The following is a 21099-nucleotide window of genomic DNA, read 5'->3' on the forward strand; positions in this document are numbered from 1 at the left end:
GGAGCGAGCACGTGCGCATGGTTGCCAGATTGCTTAAAATAAGCAAACACCAGGCAGAAAATGTATCCTTGTAACAGTGGAGCTCTGATTCGGAGATTTAAACTCTTGTTATCTGGCAACCGCTATCATTAAGCTCTCATAGTAGAGGGGCGTAGAGCAGTTACAGGTTCCTTTTTTGGACATTCGGCGCATTCTTTTGGGAAAGTATGCTTGAATTTGAAATATTCGATATTCACGATATATTCAAATTTTACATCGTCGTCAAAATTTTTCCGATACTATCGCTGTTATTCGTTATATCGCCCAGCTCTAGTATTAATATTTTGAACACTGCACTAATCGCCGGTAATAATGCAGAGATTTTTCTTATTTTTTTAGGTTGCTGAATATAAACTTTGCTTCACCAGTGTTTTCTAAGTAACCAGATTTACTTTTTAAATTAATCTTCAAAAGGAATGTAAGCGATTTATCGCCATGTTAAAAGTTGAAAGATTTTAGCTTTGTGCAAATCTTTTAAAGTTTGTAGGTGTTTCTGTCAGACCAGTTTCATACAAACACGTTATATATGAATATGTTTGCCTCTTTAAACAGAATGTCATCAGAGGATAAGAGTCTGGAGCCCTCTGAGCAAGGACCATCTTCTCCCCTGAGCAGTGCTGGGGCCACGCCCTCAGGGAGCCCAGCCCCCTCAGATAGACGCCCACGGGGCCGGACATGCAAGGATGCTTCCTCTCCCACACCCAAGTCCAAAAGAAAGTAAGTGCATTTCTGTTCCTGTGTTAAGGTCTTTGCATCTGATGACACACCTTGAGAGCTAATCTTGTGTCTGCTTTGCATTTACTTTGTGTTGCTTAAAGAAGAATACATTTTATAACTTTGAGAAATTTCTGACTTAATATATTTAAGGGTATTAATAAATGAAACCACTGACACTTGCATGGACAATTTCAGGTTTATGAGTCATGTGTTATTTAGTACTTGGTGACATGCAACGGATTGCCTGAACTGAAGGTTATCATTTGCCCAGAAATCAGATTAAACCAATAAGGCTTAAGTCCGGGAGCAATTGTGATATTTATGGTGATTTATGAGGCTAGTTAATACTGTCATGTGATTATGATGACCTGATTATCTTCCCTGCCCTGGTGCCAGCCCCCCTCCCACTCTTTTTTAGTATTAAAGTATTAGCCAGTTTTCAAGCTTATCTTCTGAACTCCCCTATGCCCATTTAAACTATTCATTAAGCACGGTGAATTATTTAATCACTTTCTATTAAGAAACCCTCTGGATAACTTATGTGATTAGGGTCAGATGTACATTAAGGTTCAGTGTGTTGGTTAACCCAATATGCAAGGCTGCATGGTTTGTGGAATTTTTTTTTCCTTTTTTTTTTTTTTTAGTTTTGTAATTTGCAATCCGGTTTGGATTTGAAATGCTGTGTTTGTCAGTATGGTAATCATCATCATTATAGTCATCATAATTATTATTTACCTTTATTCTTAATTTTAATGTTTTTTTTTTCATTACGTTGTAAAATTACAGTGCTAATGTTTCTTTATTTTCAGATATTTATTTTCAAAACCATCAAACTTTTATTTTGGCGTAAAACCACAGGGATATACTCATTACCAGTATGATAAGATGGTTGTCACGTGTTGTTTTCCCAAATGCATGTTATAAGTGACCCAAAACTCTACTCCACACGAGCTCCATGTCTACATTTACTGCAAACAGAGCCATTCATTCTGAGATGATGCAAACACCGGCGGTGCGGAAGCTGCTCACATGTCAAAACACAGTGGCATGCTCGACTGTGAAATAGTTTTTATTAATTGTGCCGTCCTATCTATATGTGTGTGTGTGTGTGTGTGTTGAGAGGACTGTATTCTGGTGAAGTATTCTGCTGCACCTGGAAGAGGCTTTCGAGTGTGTCGATGTGCATTAGTGTGGAAGAGCTCTGTGAGGCGTACATGGAGATGCTGCTCTAGAAGGCAGACATTTTCTTTTTGCCAAGTTGATTTTGGCTCTAACATAAATCTGCTTTCATACAGCGTGGGGTGTACAAAAGGGAACACTTTAGACTGGCTGTATTTCAAACGACAATGTGTCTACATCGGACATGAGTGGCACGACTCAAAAAATCTAGACCACTTTCATTATATTCAAGCAAACCTGGATATGGCTGATGTGGCACATCATCAGTTTATGGGTGTCCTAGTCCTTTTTTGATGTTCTTTACAACTATAATCTGTCACTTTATAAACTGCCCCCCCCATTTAATAACCCAGTACTTCACCAAAAAGAAAACATTGCTACAAATTAGTTCCAAAAAGTCAAACTTACTTGCTTCAATGCAGCACAAAAGGAGAGAATTTGAAGGCCGTTGCTGTTACATTGAACAGGAACAGACTTTCAAGCAACCAAAAGGACACAAAAGCACCCACCATAAAAGTGGTCCATATGAGCCCAAATCTTCTGAACCCCTACGATAGCTTTGTGGGAGAAACACATGGAAGTTAATGGGAGTTAATTTATTTATATTTAAATTGGGTTTAAAAATCTTTTCTATAGAGTTCTAGAGCCTGTAAAGTACATGGTCATGCTGGCACCATGGAGATGGCTATCATCAAAGTGATTTATTCTTAAATAGCAACTCATGAAGTAGAGGTTCACACAGCATGTTGCTGAACAAGACAAATTCTCTTTATTACATTCCACTAAATATGACATAAGTTCTAAATACTCTGTGTTGACTATAATGAAAAGCGATCTTACAATACATATTGTAGACCTTTAATTTCTTTAAGAGTAGTTTAGTCAGGGTGTTTGTGTATCAAGCCTGTGATGGGAATACAGGGCCTCTACTATGAGATCAAGTGTTGGCTGACAAATAAACAGTGCCGATATAGGGCAGATTAGTGAGGTACCTGATACTGCAGGTACAGCCCTCTGTGGACCCTACATGCCATGTTCACACCATGGAGGTTGTGTCTCAATGTCCAAAACACATTCAGTTGAGATATCAGTTTTAAAGTTGTGTGAACTGACTGAAAAGAATGTGTTTTTTTTTAAAGGGGAAGTGTCTGTTTTCTGCAGCGTAGCAAGAGGACTGGTTTCAAAGTTATGACTGCTTTTATACGTTTCCCCAAAAACAAATTCCCTTCTCTGACAAATGGGTATGTATAAGGGTTATGTGTGTGATTTGTTTTGAAATACTACATGTCCCAGATTAACTCTTTCACCACCAGCATTTTATTTTTTTTAAGTGAGGGGAAGCGTTGTCTCATGAATAACGGAAAATTCTTTGTTTAGCGGGGAAAGAGTTAAAGGGATAGTTCAACCGAAAAATGTAAAACTGTCATTAATTACACACCTTCATGTCATTCCAAACTCATAAGACACAACACAAATTAAGATATTCTTGATGAAATCAGAGAGCTTTCTGACCCTGCATAAACAGCAATGCAACTGACACATTAAAGCACAGAGAGGACCATGACTTTGTCTTGACTTGACCCCTCCCCCCCCCCAATATAATGGCAGGAGAAACACATTACTATGTTGGTTGATTCCTGAGAAAGTAAACAGAGAGCTAGATATGTATAGTTGCATTTGGACTCTAATGCATCTCCATGTTTTATTGTGAAAATCAGTCTTTGAAACATTGGTTTACCCACTAAGAGCTTGTCTAACTTCCCACAGTCGGTTCTTTGCAAGAGTAAGCTGCTAGGTAGGTCAAGCACGAGGCTATTTGACATGTTTTGGTATGTATCAGATAAAAAGAAGAATTCCTCAATTCGCACACCGTCTGAAAGCCTTTCTGTGAGCACATACTTGAAACATTCACAGATAAAGCCCCGGTCTCACATCGTGCAAGTGCTGAATTGAGGTCTTTTTTTGTGGCTTATTGTACTTGAATGGTCAAATACACAATGCTTGTGCCAAAATGCCTGTCTTTGCGAGTAACCTTGTAAAAGATTGGTTATGTCTTAACACAGACATTTGGGGGAAAATCGGGTATATATTGACAACGTAGTAAATCTGTGAATTAGCCTAGGTCCTAAAGAGACTGCAATACCTGTTGCTACATGCTCCCTTAATGTACATCAAAAAACAAAAGGCAAAGAAAATCACTCGCTACTCTTTACTAAATCACTTTTGTTACTTTAATAACAACAAATGCATAGCTAATTGAATTGTAACAGTGAAAACAATAATAATAATTATGTTAAATAGGCTACTATTAGATTTTTTTTCTTTGTAATACTGAAATTGGTGACAAGAATTATTACATTTCAATGGTAATGGGCTTCAACATACTGCTTGTGAGTTAGTTTGATTGAGCCTGTTGCTCATGTCACTTCCTTTGTTTACCAGAATGTTGACTGTAATAATGCGAGTATAACAAGTTTTTTTTTTCTTTTTTCTTTCTCAAACCTATGATAGCATTTTGTGGGCCAGATTCCTTAGGGACTTTTTATTATTATTATTATTGCAGGAAGCTTTTCTTCTATAAGTCAAGAAGTCTGAACCGTCTAGGCATAAGCATAAGGGGAGGAAACAGTTAAGGTGTCTGTGGAGAGACAGCAGTGCTGTTAGAAGGGGGTGTGCCTCGCTTCAACCAGTCAATCCGGCCCGGGTTTTAGGCTCCTCCTTTCTGTGCTGGAACTACTTGCACTGTAAGCTTTTTTTTCCCCCCTCTGCTTCCCTTTTGCTCTCCATTCTGGCACTCTCTCACTCTTTCTCGTACACTCTCTTTTGCTTTCTTCTGCTGTTCACCAGTGTGCCATGTATGCGCCATACATTCTTGGGAGAAGGACATTTCAAATTGACAGACATGCAAATGAACTTTCACCTCATGTATAGGAAATTTTTTACGTGTCATTAAATTTGTTATTGATATATGAATTATATAGAGAGGGGTCCAAAAGTCTTATCCAAACAAAATGCTTTTTTAAAACATTCTTCTAGCTTATTCTTTATTTTCTTTTCTTTTCTTTTTCAGTTTGACTTATGCATTTTACAAAAAAAGTTAAATCTGATTGACCACACTTGCTGATAACCAATTATCAAAGTTTTTCACATGGTTCCTGAACAAGCATAAATCTAAAAGAATCATACTGAAGTTTATTACAAAAAATAAAAAGGACTGAACCAAGAAAACACTGTTTATACACACAAACAAATAAATATACTGTATACACATACATAAACAAACACACACATACACACATGCATGCAAACAAATAAATACCTAATTAAGTAAATAAATAAATAACAGCACGTCTATGTTTTATAGAGCCCCAAATCTACCATTACACTTTAAAAAAAAAAGTACAAAAGCGGTCACTGGGGCGCTACCATTTTGATACTGATGCTGTAAATTTAATGTACCAATATACAAAGTCTAGGTTTAAGTAAGGTATAGAGGTTAAAAAAACTAATAAAATCTTACTGATCCAAAACGTTTGAAATGCAGTTTATTTTTGTTTTTAACTTTTACATCAGCGACTTATGTGTGTATAGGGAATAAGGAAGGTTTTATTTGATAGTTTTATGAACCGTGTTTACTCATTTCTTTACCCTGTAATTTTTTTGAATTCTGGATTTCTGGTCCTGTGTTTTATGTATTAGCAGTGCAGAGCTCTGTAAATGTCATGAGCACAATCCTTCTGGGAGCGTCCTGACCCTCCGTGCATCTCAGCACTGCTTAACGGCTGTTTATTTACCTTCAGGTTACTCATTACCCCAAATCCCATCACTTGTTTACCTTGTTACCCCTGATGATAAAGTACACGTAAAATCCATTTAGTATGACCCTCCTAGCAAAACAAGAATCTCCAGAGGCCTTGATTTTATGTATTATGCAGATCTTTCTCGGTGTGAATCAATTCAGTTCAATTGAAGTTTACTTGTATAGAATTCATGATGCATATCATTGCATAGCATCTTTATAGGAAATTATGTCCATTTGACAGAAATGTACGGTAAAAATCGAGCAGTTAGTTTGGTAGTTTTGTATGTTGTCTGAGGGTCATCATCTGTGGTCCTCTGGGGGTTGGCATCATCTCATCTCAGTTCTTTGTAAGGGCTGGATCCAGACTGAAGATTGTGTAATTCCTAGTTACCATGGGATGCCAAATCCATGGCAAAAACAGAGAAGGTAATAGAGAAAAATTAGTGTAGCTGCGGTTCCAACTATGCAAAAAGTGTGTTCAACCCAGGCAAAATAATTAAAATGTGCATTTGATCAGATGAAACTGAAGTACAAGGTTATGAGATAAATTATGTGAATGATTGGCTAAAGAGATGTGTTTTTAATCTAGATTTAAAGTGGTCCTTTTATACTTAGGGCTGTGACGGTCCCCCATGGCGGTAGTGCATGTGACGTCACGCACTCTCTGCACACTTGTTTTGTACACACTAGTATAATAACAGTAATAGTTGCAAATAGTTTTATTTAAACTATGAATCTATGGTAACTTACAAATGACATCAAACACCATAGACAGCATTTCCTTTAGATTACCATGTTTGAGCACAGGAAAATACAGTTAATGCATTGAACAAATTGTTTTTGTGTTGGGCAATGGACCTTGTTTGGAAACCAAATAATATATGCCCGATCTGGAGCCACCTCCATTCATGTCACAAACGGTTTCAAGTTCCCGTGATCGCAAATTTCAAAGAGATCGCGTGCAGACGAGGAGTTAATGTACCAGCTTAAAGTGGGATTTTTACTTTCGTCTGGCCTTGCTTCGTGAGCCTCTGCTGACTGTGCGCAGCTTCCCTAAATGGTCTAGGCTTTTTTCAGTGAACCGTCGTCACAACAGGTTTGTCTAGTGTCTATGCAAGACATTTTAACTTTGTGTCAGTACCTCATTAAATTGGACGAGGCGGTTTACCGTCGGGGATTTGTCATGTCGTGCCGCATCCAGTGTAGCATTACTGATTGATTATGAGTTCTAGAATATTTTGTGGTGTCACTCACGTCCTGTAGACAGAGGGTTTATTAACTTTCTTATTTAGGCTACTTTTGTGTTTTATTGTATTATTTTTTTAATATTTATTTGAGCGTTTTGCAGCCTGCATGTTCTCTGACCGAAGTGCTAAAATAAACCTGTATGTCTGTATATATATAATTTTTTGTTTCTTTTTTTTTATTAGTAAAAATCTGCCCCCATCACAGCCCTAATTATACTATTTTTACACAGTCTTGATTTAGTTTTAAGGTGTGTACTACAACATGCTCTAATGCCTGTTGGTTCAAAAATGCATTATTTTTCAAATAATTTACATCATTACAATACCTTCATATAGCATTCATGTAGTCTGTATTTTTTAGAGTATATTTAGTCAAAATCTGTCAGTAGGTTTGTTGTGTATAGGTACAGTATTTATATAAAGCATTCGTATAGTTTGTATTTTTTAGATTATGTATATATGTAAACAAAATGTCATGTGATTGGTGAGCTGTTCCAGTGCGTTGTGATTGGAGAACAGCTTAGACGGTGTTTCGCTACTGCCACGCCCCTTTCCAAAGCAGCAAGTTCTGTCTGCTCTGGGATAGTTAAGGATGACTGTTTCAGCCCCCGAGAATATTGAACAAGATGATTGTGCAGAACCTTTGCATGCACAGATTTTGCAAGACATATTAGAGTGGTTACTAGTGTTGGGCCGATAGACGATGGCATTGTGTGTCACCGATGGCTGACAACAGGCACTTTTTAGTTTCATTTTCACTTTTGAGATTTGAGATTGCATGTACTCTATTTATATCATGAAGCAGCAAAACTTGACGCACATTTTACAAGATTAGATGTTTTGTCAGTGGTGCTCAGAATCTAAAAATCATTTGCCATCATCCTCAGTCATCTCTCCTACTCACTCACTCTTTTCCATGCCTTTCTCAATATGGGTTCACATTTTGGGCACCCCCCCCCCACTCACTAAAAATAACTTCATTTACTATGTACAGATAAGTGCAATGGTTATATGTATTATGTTTATTGTTCTTTAATTCTAACAATATACTATGAATTGCAGTGAAACTGATGAAATTATCATTACCACAACACGTTCAGCTGTGTCTGAATTTGTTATTCTGTAATTTAAACAAATGAGAATGAAAATATTCTGAAAAATATAAATGGATATTCTGCTAGATGTTTTCACATGAGAGAGAAATGACATGCTGAATATTCATGTATAATAATAATACAATAGTGGAAAAATTAAGTGTCCATGACTGATGTTCTCATCTTCAGCAACATTATTTGAGGGCCATTTACACACACATTTTATTTTATTTTTTTAAATAAAGCTTGATTTTTATTTAAGCAACACATTATAGCTACCAGGTAGGCATATATCTTTATATTGTTCCAGTTAAAATTAAAAAAATTGACTGAAAATGGCAGTTTTCCATATTTCGAAAAATATTAGATAAAATATGTGAAAATATATATATATATTGAGTGGAAAATTGGCTAAATCATCATGGCTTCTCTGTTGTTAACAAAACATGCTAAGACACCTCATCCTCCGCAACACCATTCTCACTTACCGTGGCAATTAAGTGCAATTAAGGCAAGTTGCGGTAGAGAGAAATTATTTGTCGGTAATGACAGTGTAATCACAAAGACTATCTCTAAATGTATATAATTAGTTATTTAATTAAATATTATTTAATAATAATAAAAGAAGCTTAAGCAAAGGCTAGGGTGACCAATTTCAGAGAAAACGTTTATATCAACCCACCAACTCCCAGGAAGGACAGAGGCATTATGGGTTCGAGGTTACTGTAAGAGTAGTTATCTAAAATACTCTACAGTGTTGGGAAGCTTACACAAATGTTGGTGCATCTATCATTATGAGGACTTTTTATGGGTGTGATTATTTTTATACTGAGCTACAGTATTCTCTATACCCTAAACCCACCCCTTTTTATTAATCACTATATGTTTATTTAACCATTTGATTTAAGGGGTTAGAAACATGAATACACACTACATCATGCAGACATATAGTCCTCACAAAGCAGGTAAAACTACAGGTAGTTCACATACACAGGTTTGTTTCACCATATTAGTGAGATCCCTTTAACCCTTTAAATATACATTTTTAAGAAATTGTTTTAACTAGTGAGGACATAAATGATTGTGCTCTTTAAATTCAGGTGGATTCTGATGGTGGCTATCAGTAGTAAAATTATTCTGAAAGTGATTCCATTGATATTGTTTCTCTATGCCTTTCTCAATATCATTGTGATGTGGACTCGCCTTAAATTTAGAATCGTTTTGAAAACGTAATAGTTATTGTCATAATTATTGTTCTTGCCTGTACACTTGTAACATGTTTCTATATTGCACTGTGTATATATTAAACAGTTCCCGACATTGATAATAAATCATTATATTAAAATAATTAAGGATCTTTGACACTGAAACCTGGAGTAATGATGCAAAAAATTCAGCTTTGTCACCACAGGAATAACATGTTTTTAAAGAATATTAAAATAGAAAACCGTTTTGGTAATATTCTGGTAGACTGTTTACATTTCCTGTTACACATCAGCAAGCAGTGACTGGTATTTGATTTTAGCAGTAATTGGTAAAGCAACATTAACATTTCACTTCCATAGGGATTAGCACTGACTCTTAATTAGTCATGTGTAGCAAGACTTAATCAGCATATAAACCCACTTTGCATCTTGAATTTTATTTATTTTTTTATTTATTTTTTTGAAATATACAATATACAACAGCAGTAGACTTACAGAATCTACTCAGTAAAACTTGTTGTGCGGGGGCTACCTAAAAAAAGTAACAGCTCTGACATGAATTAAGGTAAAGTCTATCTTAACTTTTGTCAATACATTGCACAACCAATTAAATCTAAAACATTTGTAACATGAACTCTTGATTGTTGTTGTGTGATTTAAACCCACTTGCATAGCAAATGTTTGCAATGAACAAGAAACAAGTTCACTACATTGACTTTAGCCTATTGCTTGTTTTGCTTGAGAGGAGCAACATACTTTCAAATTAATGCATGTAGCCACCCACAACCTAACCATACGCTCCACACTTCAGTAGTGGAAAATGAAAAAACTTAAACATAACAGAAACTCTTTTAAATGTCAAATATAACTGAACACTAACACAAATAAATAAAATATCACTTAATTTCAACATTCATTCTCCTGGTCAATCCTATGCAAAACATTCTAAGCATCCATTGCGTTAGTGAAAGAAAATCGATTCAGGTAGTTTCTACAAATGAAGTAGAAACTAAATGTTAAGCTGTTGTGTACATTTTCATTCAACACTTGAAAGCTGACATTCACTGGTTATTCAGCATTTCACTCCAGTGTTAAAGGCTAAATGGCATTAGGGAAGTTGGCAAGTCTTCAGTTGTTTTGTCGTTGGGCAAGATATCGCATGTAATGTGAATCTTTTGAGAGACACATTATAGAGGAGGGGGTTGTTGACCTGGATTAAACCTGTCTCGAGCACCGCACAATAGCCTGCATTTTCAATGATGTAGGTCATTGATCAGAGCGCTGGGCGCCAGGCTAGCAGGCAGCAGCAGTATCCGTCTACATCCAGAAACCTTAGCCTGGAAATCTGATGCCTATTATTCTACCCATTCTGCATTGTGCTTGGGGAGAACAGTAGTTTTCAAGCCGCACAATTATTTGGGTTTCATCCAGTGTTTTCAAATGGGACTGTATTTTGATGTATTTATAGTAAGCTTGTTTTGCATGTTTTGCATTTCAAGTTAAATTCAAAAGATGATATCCATTTAATAAGAGGCTTCATAATGAGGCTTGATGAGTTTCTGATGTAGGGCTGCGTGATTTTTTTTTTTAAATATTTTTTTTTAGAACGTTTGACCGTTTCCTGATTTTTACGATTTTTAACTAGTCAACTTGTAACTGCAACATGATTCAAGTAACTTTTTCTTTATTAACCCTCTAGCATCACACATGGAGTTGTCAACATAATGCAAATGTTAAACAAATCACTTGTTGAATATCGAAGCAGAAAATATGCATGAATTACAAGTACATCTTGGTCAAACTTCTTATACACATTATATTTTCAGAAATAATATGAGGAAAATGCTAGGGATGCACGATAATATCGGCACAACATCGATATGAATATTTCTGCCGATGAGCCAAACCGATATTCTCCAAGTGAAATAATTGACCTGTTTTTCAGATGTGAATGTCTGTCTACATTTGTAAAATAATACATTTATGGTAGAATCAGTACAGAAGAGATACATGGATTTCTCTTCAGTAAAATTAAAGTTTAAATATATCAGGCGAAAAATTTGTATATATATCGATATCGGTATCGGCATCGGCCAAAATTATTTTGAAAATATCGGCATATTGAATATCGGCCAAAATCCAATATCGTGCATCCCTAGAAAATGCTTTTAAAAATCTCAAAAGTCAAGGTAATTGAAAATCAGAATGACTGAAGGTATAACACAAGTAGACTATTATTAATAAGTCTACAGTAGACTAACAAGTAGACAGCTGCTTTCAGCCTGTCACCAAAATGCAAACATGAAATATCAGACATACAGATTTATTTTATTCGATTGCGTTGCTTTTCCATTGTTTTTATGTATGTAAACATGTTTGACTGCATGCATGGAATGGCAGTCTAAAAACATGGCGCTAAAATTAAAAGTTCACTCCCATCTTTTTTTTTTTTTTTTTTCCTATTCCACTGCCCACGTCGCATCTTTTTCAACACAAAAGCACTTTCTGTGTGAATGGCACCTAGTGGTATGAGCGCATCACATACAAATGGTTAATCACGTGCACAGAAATGTGGTTGGATCGTTCTTTTGTCTTTACTATTATCATTGGCATATTGTCAAAGTGTCTAATTCTAACGTTTGGTAAAATTTCAGGATTCCTCAATTTCCAAAAAAAAAAAAAAAACGTTATTGGCAAAACAATAAATTGTAATTAATCTGAAAAATCATTTTCTGAAATGATTAAATTGCAATGATTGACATAGCGATAGCCATGGCAGGATTTTGGCATCTTGTGGCTTTGAAAAAAAGAAAAAAGAAAAATGGATGAAACCGTTTAACCTGTTTGGAGTTCTTTGTTTTTTGACCAAAGTAATGTAATGACAAAAGATGCAACATGTCTGGGAATTTTAGTGGTTTTAAACTGTTTGTGATTTGGACTGGTTTTAATTGTTTTTCTAATGGATCTGCTCAAAACCTGTAGAGAGTGTGTTATGCGTAGAGGTTTTGAATTTTTTGGTTCACCTCTTGATCGTGTCTGTTGTAGGGAACTAGATTTTGTAACCATAGTGATGAGCAGCCGAGCGCTTGCTGCAGGCCACACTGAGCCTCCATTGGCTGCTAGATGCATGTTGGTTAGAGCTGGTGGGGGAAGGGTGGAGACTCGCACACTGACCTGCACTGTCATGAAGATCACTAACTCATATATCAGCACTAATGCTGTGAGTAAAAAATTCTGTACAGAACGATAACACAGTTTCAAACATTTGCAGAATTTGAGTAGAAGTGTTTGTTTTCAAAGAGAAGATTCAATTTAAACCCACACTGCCACATGCAGCACATTCACAAAAGGTGTTTTTTTTTATTATTATTATTTTTTTATAACCTTGATCTTATCAAAATAACATTTTACTAGTTAGATGAGCTGCTTAAAAGTCACATGTTTGCTGTGCTCTTGGTTTCTACTCTGCACACTGATCTGAACACAGTTCGGACTATAGAAATCACTAGAGAGCTGTTGTGGAATATTAGCAATATTGTCTTGTTTGTGTTGCAGGTCTCACAGTCGAGGTTGTGCACAGGCCGATGATGAGGACAGCATGGATGCCACTGATGTCACACCAACTCCAGATGTTGACATCGCACTGGAGATGGGTGAGTTTTTTTATTTTTTATTTGCTGTGGCAGTTCTTTGCTGTGTATTTACAATACAAAAGTGAAAGGGATTTGCGTATATAGTTGTGAATTTGAAGTCTGAAATATTTTGTTGTGCATTCCATTGTTCAAATTAAATGCATCATGCAAAAACAAATACATTTTGCAAGTGACTAAAAATTTGTTTTTTCAAATCCTGTTAACTGGCTTGAACCTTTAACATTCTCGTTGTATCAAAAAACACAAGCCCTGTTTTTAAGATGCATGTTTGTCATTCCGATCACAAGTGGACAACTCTAAGCAGTGTCTGAAATGTTTTGATTTTGTTCACTTTTGACCACTTCCATAGGGATTTAAAATACATTCAACTAGATAGCTTTCATAGTGTAGATGCCCATGTGGTCGAATACGTTCTGAGTAAATGTCGAAGTTTTGAAGTAAACGCACTCATTGTTAAGAGAGGTCAATCGGTTTAATAAGTTTATGGGCTTCAGATTTGATTGTGCCATTTGGAGAAAGCTCTTGTCAGTTTCAAATGCAGTATGCATTATAGAATGCATTGATACAATATTTTGAATGGTTCTCTGATGTCCCCAGAGTGTGTATATGAAGTGATATCCCACAGATAATATAGATTTTTGTGTTTGTCCGCTTTAAATGAAAATGAGCTGCTGCTCCCACCTCCCTTTTCAGATGAGTGCGGAGCAGTCAGTGTTGCCAAGTTCGTGGTTTTCCCGCGGGATTAAGCAAACCCAATAACGTGATATTTAGCCCCTTAGATTTAACATTTTACTAGGGTTATTCCACCAAAAACGTGTATTTTACTCCACCAGAATGCGATTTTTACAGGGGGATTCCCCTAAAACCGCAATTGAGCATTCTGGTAGCACATGATGGCAGCGTTAGTGAAAACAGGCAGAGACAATGGTAGCTTTAGCAACATTATTCTTACAGAGAGCCAAGAAGCTTTTTTGGAAAACAAATTATGATGTGCGCTTGTATCGATCCCTCTTTTAGAAGCAATCTTTGCACAACTCCAGTGCTGAACCGATCCTCGTTTGTAAGGCAGTCACATGAGTAAAATGTAAGCACAGATGTATAGGACTTGTCGTTTCTTTTTCAGAGAACAGTAATAGCGGACCACTGTTTCTACCTGTGTGTATGCTAATAGGGCAGAAAGTGTCCCAAATGTGCAGGACTATCACCGTCTATGGAGAAGGGTCTGACTGCAGACTTGAACTTGCTCTCTCATACTTGCACTCTCAGACACTTGTGCTTCCGCTAGCGACGTCACTTGCAGTCTTTTTTTTTTTATTTTTTTTTATTGATAACTTTTTGTTTGAATCTTTCAAAATGTTACAACAGTAGCCAGGTGGTGAAGACAAGAAAAAAAATAATTAAATTACAATGTCACTTGCAATCGTTACTTGCATTCCCAGACTTGCACTCTTCTGCTTGCGATGTCAGTTGCAGTCTTTATTTATTTATTTTTTGTTCTATTTATTTATAACTTTTTGTTTTGAATCTCTCAACATTTTACAACAGTAGCCAGGTGGTGAAGACAAGAAAAAAGAAACTAAATTACAATGTCGCTTGCAATTGCTACATGCACTCTCCACTACCTGTGACACTTGCAATCGACACAAATCGTGCATGTTGCCAATGGAGACAAGACGCTGTGGCCTACTACTATAATGTACAGGGTCCTGCAAGAAAAAGACAAGACCGGCAAATCCGTGGCCACAGAACAGCAGAATATGAACGCAATGAACAAAGTCTTTCGTTAAGCGTTTTCCTCCTGTAGAAAAAACAATTACTTAATATGGCATAATGTATTAGGATACGTTAAGTTCAATTAAACGACCAAATTCGATATATAGTTATTATTTAATGTACTACAAGGCAAGCAGATGGCTATGAACACAATGCGAACGTTTAATATGGCCTAATAACAGACTAAAATGATAAAGACATAGGCATATAGGCAATATAGGCATAGCCTATATGTCTTGTTGTTGACTCAACGTATATACAGACCAGCAAATATGAACGTGCATTATTAAATGCATTAAGTGATTTTAAAAGGATCAGCTCCGTACAGGCAGGCAGATGAGTACAGAACGCAGTGCGTTAAATTGTACATAACGTTTTTCTAATGTTTCATTATAAATAAAACACATAATGTGGCTTAGTGGACAAAGACAGTGATATAAACGACTTGTAGACAGTTTATTCTATATGGAAAAATGCTTCACGCGAAACTTTGCGCGTTGCGTTTAATCTTATCTCCATTGGCAACATGCACGATTTGTGTCGATTGCAAGTGTCACAGGTACCAGAGAGTGCAAGTAGCGATTGCAAGTGACATCGTAATTTAGTTTTTTTTTTTTTTTTTTTTTCTTGTCTTCGCCACCTGGCTACTGTTGTAAAATGTTGGGAAATTCAAACAAAAAGTAAAAAAAGTAAAAAAAAAAAAAAAAAAAAACGCTAGCGGAAGTGCAAGTGTCTGAGAGTGCAAGCCTGAGAATGCAAGTCTGACAGTGCAAGTGCAAGTCTACAGCCAGACCCTCTTGCGTTTATGTAGTCATAGTAGTGAGAAACCTGGAACTGCTAGTGTGGAGACTGTTTAGAATTATTGGGATTATAAAACAATGAGTGGGTGGATTTTAACAATTATAGGCTGGTTGTTTTCAAACACTGCTGCCACACAACTGTGTTCAAACACCTTATAAAAGTGATTTTTGCATTCTATGGCACCTTTTAAGCAGTCTGTGAATGTTCCATGTTTGCGTTGTCTGCATAGTCTACTATTTTTGCAGTATCCATCATCATGACACTCTATTTTGTGCACTCCATTAATTTGTGACATAGCACGTTAGTGTTTTCTGCTCTTCATGAGGGTGGTCTAAATTGTGACCATTCTCTAACCTAGACTCTAGAAGATTATTTTCCATGAAATCTTCAATGAGAACAGTCATTTCCTGCTAATCATTACACCAAAGTATCCCTGCTCTGGGCTGGAGGATTTTGTAATGGTGAACATGGTTGAACAGAATTATTTCTTGATATCACGTTTTTTTTTTTTTTTTTCTTTTTTTTTTTTCTCGTAACAAAGGCCTGTTTTTATTAAGCTGTAGTTTTGTGTCTTGGCAGTAAGAAGCAGCACTAAAATAAAGATGCTGCACACACTTCAGTGGTTGAAAGATATATATGTATTATATAGAGAGAGAGATTTTTTTTTTTTAATTTTGTAGCACATGTTTGCTGCTTAAACATTGCTTATCAACAGTATTACACTGTATAATGTATGACAGCTCCATATCCATATCTACAGTCTTTATTGTTACTAACATGAAAATTCTAAAATCAGTAGCTCTTTGGATTAAACCTGCTTTATTTTCCTAAATTTCCTGATATTAATTGAAATTGTATTGCATGTTAATAAATTGTATGCATTGCCATTTATTGAGAATATATATTGATAAATGTTGTTTCCATATATAGCAATATCTGTAAACATTTGGAAGCACTAATCCTTTTTTTTCTGTTGATGGCACAATTTAACTCAATTAAATTTGTGTTTAAAGTTATGCATGGTGAGAAAATGACCTTATTCAGCTGTAGTCACTCTTCATGTCGCATTGATATGTTTTCATCTTCTTTAGTAATGTAGATCAAGCTTTGGCACAGACCAAACCCCATCCCCCCCTCCGCCCTCCGAGGTCACGGTTTCTTATGTTTACTGACATGAATGCTCTTTTGAGCAATGGAAAAACAGTGTTCGGTCTTTTAAAAACATTTTTTAACAAGTGCTGTGTGGGCAAGTCTGCCATGAGATGAGCCATTTTCATCCCTTTAAAGGTTGATCTAAAGGCCACGGCTCCCATTGCAGAGGCTTTTTGTGACGCGGCGTCTTTGTGGGGTTTATTTATTTTATTTTATTTATTTTTTATTATTCTCCACGACAACAAAATGTCACTTTCCACAGGGGAGAGAAAAGGGAATTTTGATATGCAGTATTGTAGGTGATGTTGTTGCAGGTGTACTTTGCCATTAAGATATGTAGGGTCAGTACAGTTTATTTGATTTTGACAGTGGTGGACAGTGACTTGCATGCTGTACTTAAAGGGTTTGATCATCCAAAAATGAAAAATAGTCTATAAATCACTCACCCTCAAGTAGTGCTGAAACGATTCCTTGAGTAACTTGAGTAACTTGATTACAAAAAAATTATCGAGGCAAATTCCTCTACCTCAAGGCCTCTTTTAATTTATTTTAAAGCTCACGTCAGGATCTTTCTCAATGATTTTTTTTAATGTGACAACGCGTTTACGTCACCCACAAAGCGGGTCAGCAGTGTTTTTATTTGAGGACGCGGGCAAACATAAAGAGAACGTCGACGCGTTGTCCCAGCCCTAGCAAGCATACATGAAAAAAAAAAAGTTACTGACCCCAAACATTTAAATGGTAATGCAGATGTTTCAGTATTCTTTATTTATATATGTGAGGAATAAGATTAATGTAATTAGTTATTGTTGTGTATTGATTGGCCCTTCACCAGAAATCAGGAAATCGTTTACCAAAAAAAAAATTCTAAAGACTGTATAGGTCACTTTTTTCATACAGTTATAATAGCAATTATGTAATTATAAAAGCACAAACAGTTGAGTATTGCTGTTTAATAGACAATTCCTTGTGTTCCTCGCGAGTCATTGTACATGCTGTCTGCCTGCTCTTCTTGTATTGCTTTACTGTAGCACCAGCAGATGACATCTTTACAGATATGAACATCACAGTGCTGCAAGACACCATTCTTCACTCACAATACTGTTTCCACCAATCCATTCAGCATATAAAATTGTTCCCAGAAAACCAGCTTGTGTTTCTTGTAATGTAGGAACACTAATTGATGATATTTTTTTGTGTGTTGAGTTTTGAATATGATTCATGGTGTATTTGTACAGTCTGTAATTTATCAAATCCAGATTTGTGTCTAAGATTTGCTCTGTCCTTCAGTAATAGTTTATTTCAAACATTGTATTAAAATATGCCAAGGAAGTATATTTTAAACATTAAAAATCTCATGCATTTTTTTTTTTTTTTACATACAATCCCGACTGGGACCATGGTTAAGTTAGCAAAGAAATAAAAAATAAATAAATAAATTATCTATTAATTATTATTATTTTTTTTTTTATTACTTTTTTTTCAAAATACTTTTGCACTGGAGAAAAAAAAAGGTCAATTAATAATAAAATTATAAGGGTCTGTTTTGATTTAATATCACTAATTAACACTTTAGTTGGCACTGCAAGCTGTTAGTATGATCTGTTGTAAATATAATAATAATAACAACAAAAATAATAATAATTTGCTCCGTTTATTGTCTAAAACTGCTGATTTTCTTCTGGTGATCTCAAACCATGCTTTGCTCTCTCATTGGCTGTAGCTTGTGATGACACCTGATATTTCCAGACTCCACCTTCCAGATATTTGGTATGCTAGATATTTTTGTCAGCAAACCTTTATTGTGGAGTCGAGTAGTTTGCGCAGAAAGATTGCAGAGTGCTGATTACCTGCTGATTTTCCCCCAATCACAGCCCAACCTGTCGGTGAGCTCTTTAACTTGAAAATCAGGCTTAAATCGGGCTTAAAATCCTGTAGTGTGAACAAAGAGTTTCTTCCAGAAATCTACACATCAAAATATCGCACATTTAAATAAATCCAAAAATATTTTTCGGCAAGTAGTAGCAAGTAGTGCTTCATCGAGTATACATTGATTGTACATCGATAGTGTATTGTGGGTATTGAACAAATTTAGGGAATGATAGCACAGGGGATAGGGAGCAGTTTCGGACACAACTAGAGATGGTAATCACAAACAAACAGATGTTTTGTTTGTTGTTGTCATAGTTGCCCAGGCATGAGCTGTCAAGGCATAGCCCTTCCAGGAAATTGTGGTGTTGTGGTGAATAAAGGGTGCAGCAGCTTATTTGCATTTAAAGAGACCCAGAGAATGCAGTATATTTTTGCTTCCAGGCAAAAAGGGGCATTTACAACATGGCATAATAAATAATCTTGTTGTATTTATTAGGCAGGAACTTCAAAGAGACATTCTGTAGACACTTAAAGGAACACTCCACTTTTTTGAAAATAGGCTCATTTTCCAACTCCCCTAGAGATAAACAGATGAGTGTAAATCATTTTTTTTTTTAATCTATTCAGCTTATCTGCAGGTTTAGTGATAGCACTTTTAGCTTAGCATAGATCAGTGGTTTTCAACCTGTGGGCCACAGTGGTATTGCAGGCCGCCAATTAAGAAATAATAATATTGTTAATATATGTAAAAAGGTCTAAGTCATAGCGTAATAACATAATTTCATGTATAATTAAACAACAAACTACTAAAAAAAATTAAACTGTAACTGTGCTTCCACTATTCGAGCTTGCTGATTAAGAATAAACCACCAATTTATACTTTTGCTGCTTATGCTACAGAACAACAAATTCAAACATGCATAAATGGCTGTCAGTATGTTTCCTCCTGTCTGCTTGCTCTGCTGACTGTCTATCCGCTGCCGAGCTCTGCCTAGATCTGATTTTCCCGTTTTGCTGAGCGGTGCCAGCCCGAGTTATTTTCTGTTCATTGCCAGTTTATTCTAGGGCTGTGCGTTTAATAGAAATCGTCATAAAATCACGATTTGAGCGTGTGCGATTTCTAAATTGCTTTATAGCACGATTTTCCGCAGCCCTGACCTCCCACAGTATGCTATCCGATCCAATCAGACTGCAACACCTCTGGCGCGAGAAAAGAACAGACTGGGCATATGTCTAAATCCAGGTTCACACACACTCTGTGATGCGCCTTTTTTCCGAGCCCATGTTAATGGATCAGAGCGTTCTCACTGCATGTGGTAAAAGGCTAAATAAAAATGTGCGAAAATAATTTATATCTAGCACATGAGCATAGAAAGCATTGTGAGTGCAAAGGACACAGTTTAAGTTAGAGGAGACATGTTTTAAGTACGCACACTGTCTCCGGGCGAGAGCAGTGTGTGAGCAAGCACATCTGATTTTTGTGACCAAGCAAAGGAAATCTGTGCGAACAGAGAGATTCGCGATCGTGCATTATTTTATTGTGCTTTTGCGTTACATTAATGCGCTCTCGATGCTGCCTTTACAACGCTTACACATACTGTATACACACTGCAGACGGAGTAGGCCTACGTGTGAACCTGTATAATGTATAACAAATCTATTTCTACACCTGAGGCACCGCTACAACTAATCAGCACTATGAACAATGCATTGCAAAAAAAAGAAACAAAGTCCCTGGACACGGGATTTATTTTTTTATTTTTTTATATATATGTATTTTTATTTATTTATTTATTCCATAAGTCTATAAATTTTGTTACACCTTTACTATAGTGATTATTTTGACTTATGTCTGTTCTAGAGACGCTACAACTTTTTGATAAAGCTTTAATTGGTTTTCTTTTGGAAATATGTTTCAAATTCATCCTGAATGCATTTATGAAAATCAAAATCACAAAATTGATAAAAAAAAAATCATGATAGGTTTTTTTCTGTATATCGCACAGCCCTAGTCCATTCAATAAAAAAGTTAACAATCTAGCTTCTGAGTACTAAGTTATTAACCCAACAATAGTGCGTTCAGTTCATTTTTTTGCAGTGAGCCGCGCAAACATATGTGTTTGGTTGTGTGGGGCATTAGTTAAAAAAAAAAAAAAAAAAAAAGGTGGGGAACCACTGGCATAGATCATTGATTCTGATTAGACCATTAGCATCTCGCTCAAATAATATTGCGTAATATCACTGCGCCTGCTGCACCCATGGTTCAATAATCTGTGCTTCGTGTGACAGCCGCCAGCCGTCTGTCTGTACACTTTGGGCTTTATACTAAGAAAACTGTATAACAGAACATGAGAGTAAAAATGTAATCTTTTAAATTCATGCAAAATAAAAATGTATGGTGCCAAAGTACTGCAGCCGCGTAACTGCAATATAAATATTAATCAAAAACAAAAATAGGATAGAATGCTTTGTAACACAATACCAGTGATCTCTTCATGATGGCAGATCATGGACATTGTACCCATTCACAATCTAATCTAATGTCATTCTTATATTGCACACCCC

The 21099-nt window shown here is 36.1% G+C and overlaps 1 protein-coding gene across 12 annotated transcripts in view; it reads left to right on the forward strand.

Annotated features, from left to right (window-relative positions):
• Positions 1–21099, forward strand: part of kmt2ca (lysine (K)-specific methyltransferase 2Ca) — a 137316-nt gene that overhangs the window by 20183 nt on the left and 96034 nt on the right. For all 12 annotated transcript variants that reach the window (XR_008183338.1, XM_052596569.1, XM_052596571.1 and 9 more), the window contains exons 2-3: positions 592–756; positions 12839–12936. Coding sequence is in view for 11 of the 12 variants with exons in the window: in XM_052596569.1 (XP_052452529.1) it covers positions 593–756; positions 12839–12936 (262 nt within the window). In the remaining variant the exon portion in view is untranslated. The remainder of the gene's footprint in view (positions 1–591; positions 757–12838; positions 12937–21099) is intronic.

This window comes from Carassius gibelio, chromosome B24 (assembly GCF_023724105.1).
Source record: "Carassius gibelio isolate Cgi1373 ecotype wild population from Czech Republic chromosome B24, carGib1.2-hapl.c, whole genome shotgun sequence".
Taxonomy (NCBI): Eukaryota; Metazoa; Chordata; class Actinopteri; order Cypriniformes; family Cyprinidae; genus Carassius; species Carassius gibelio.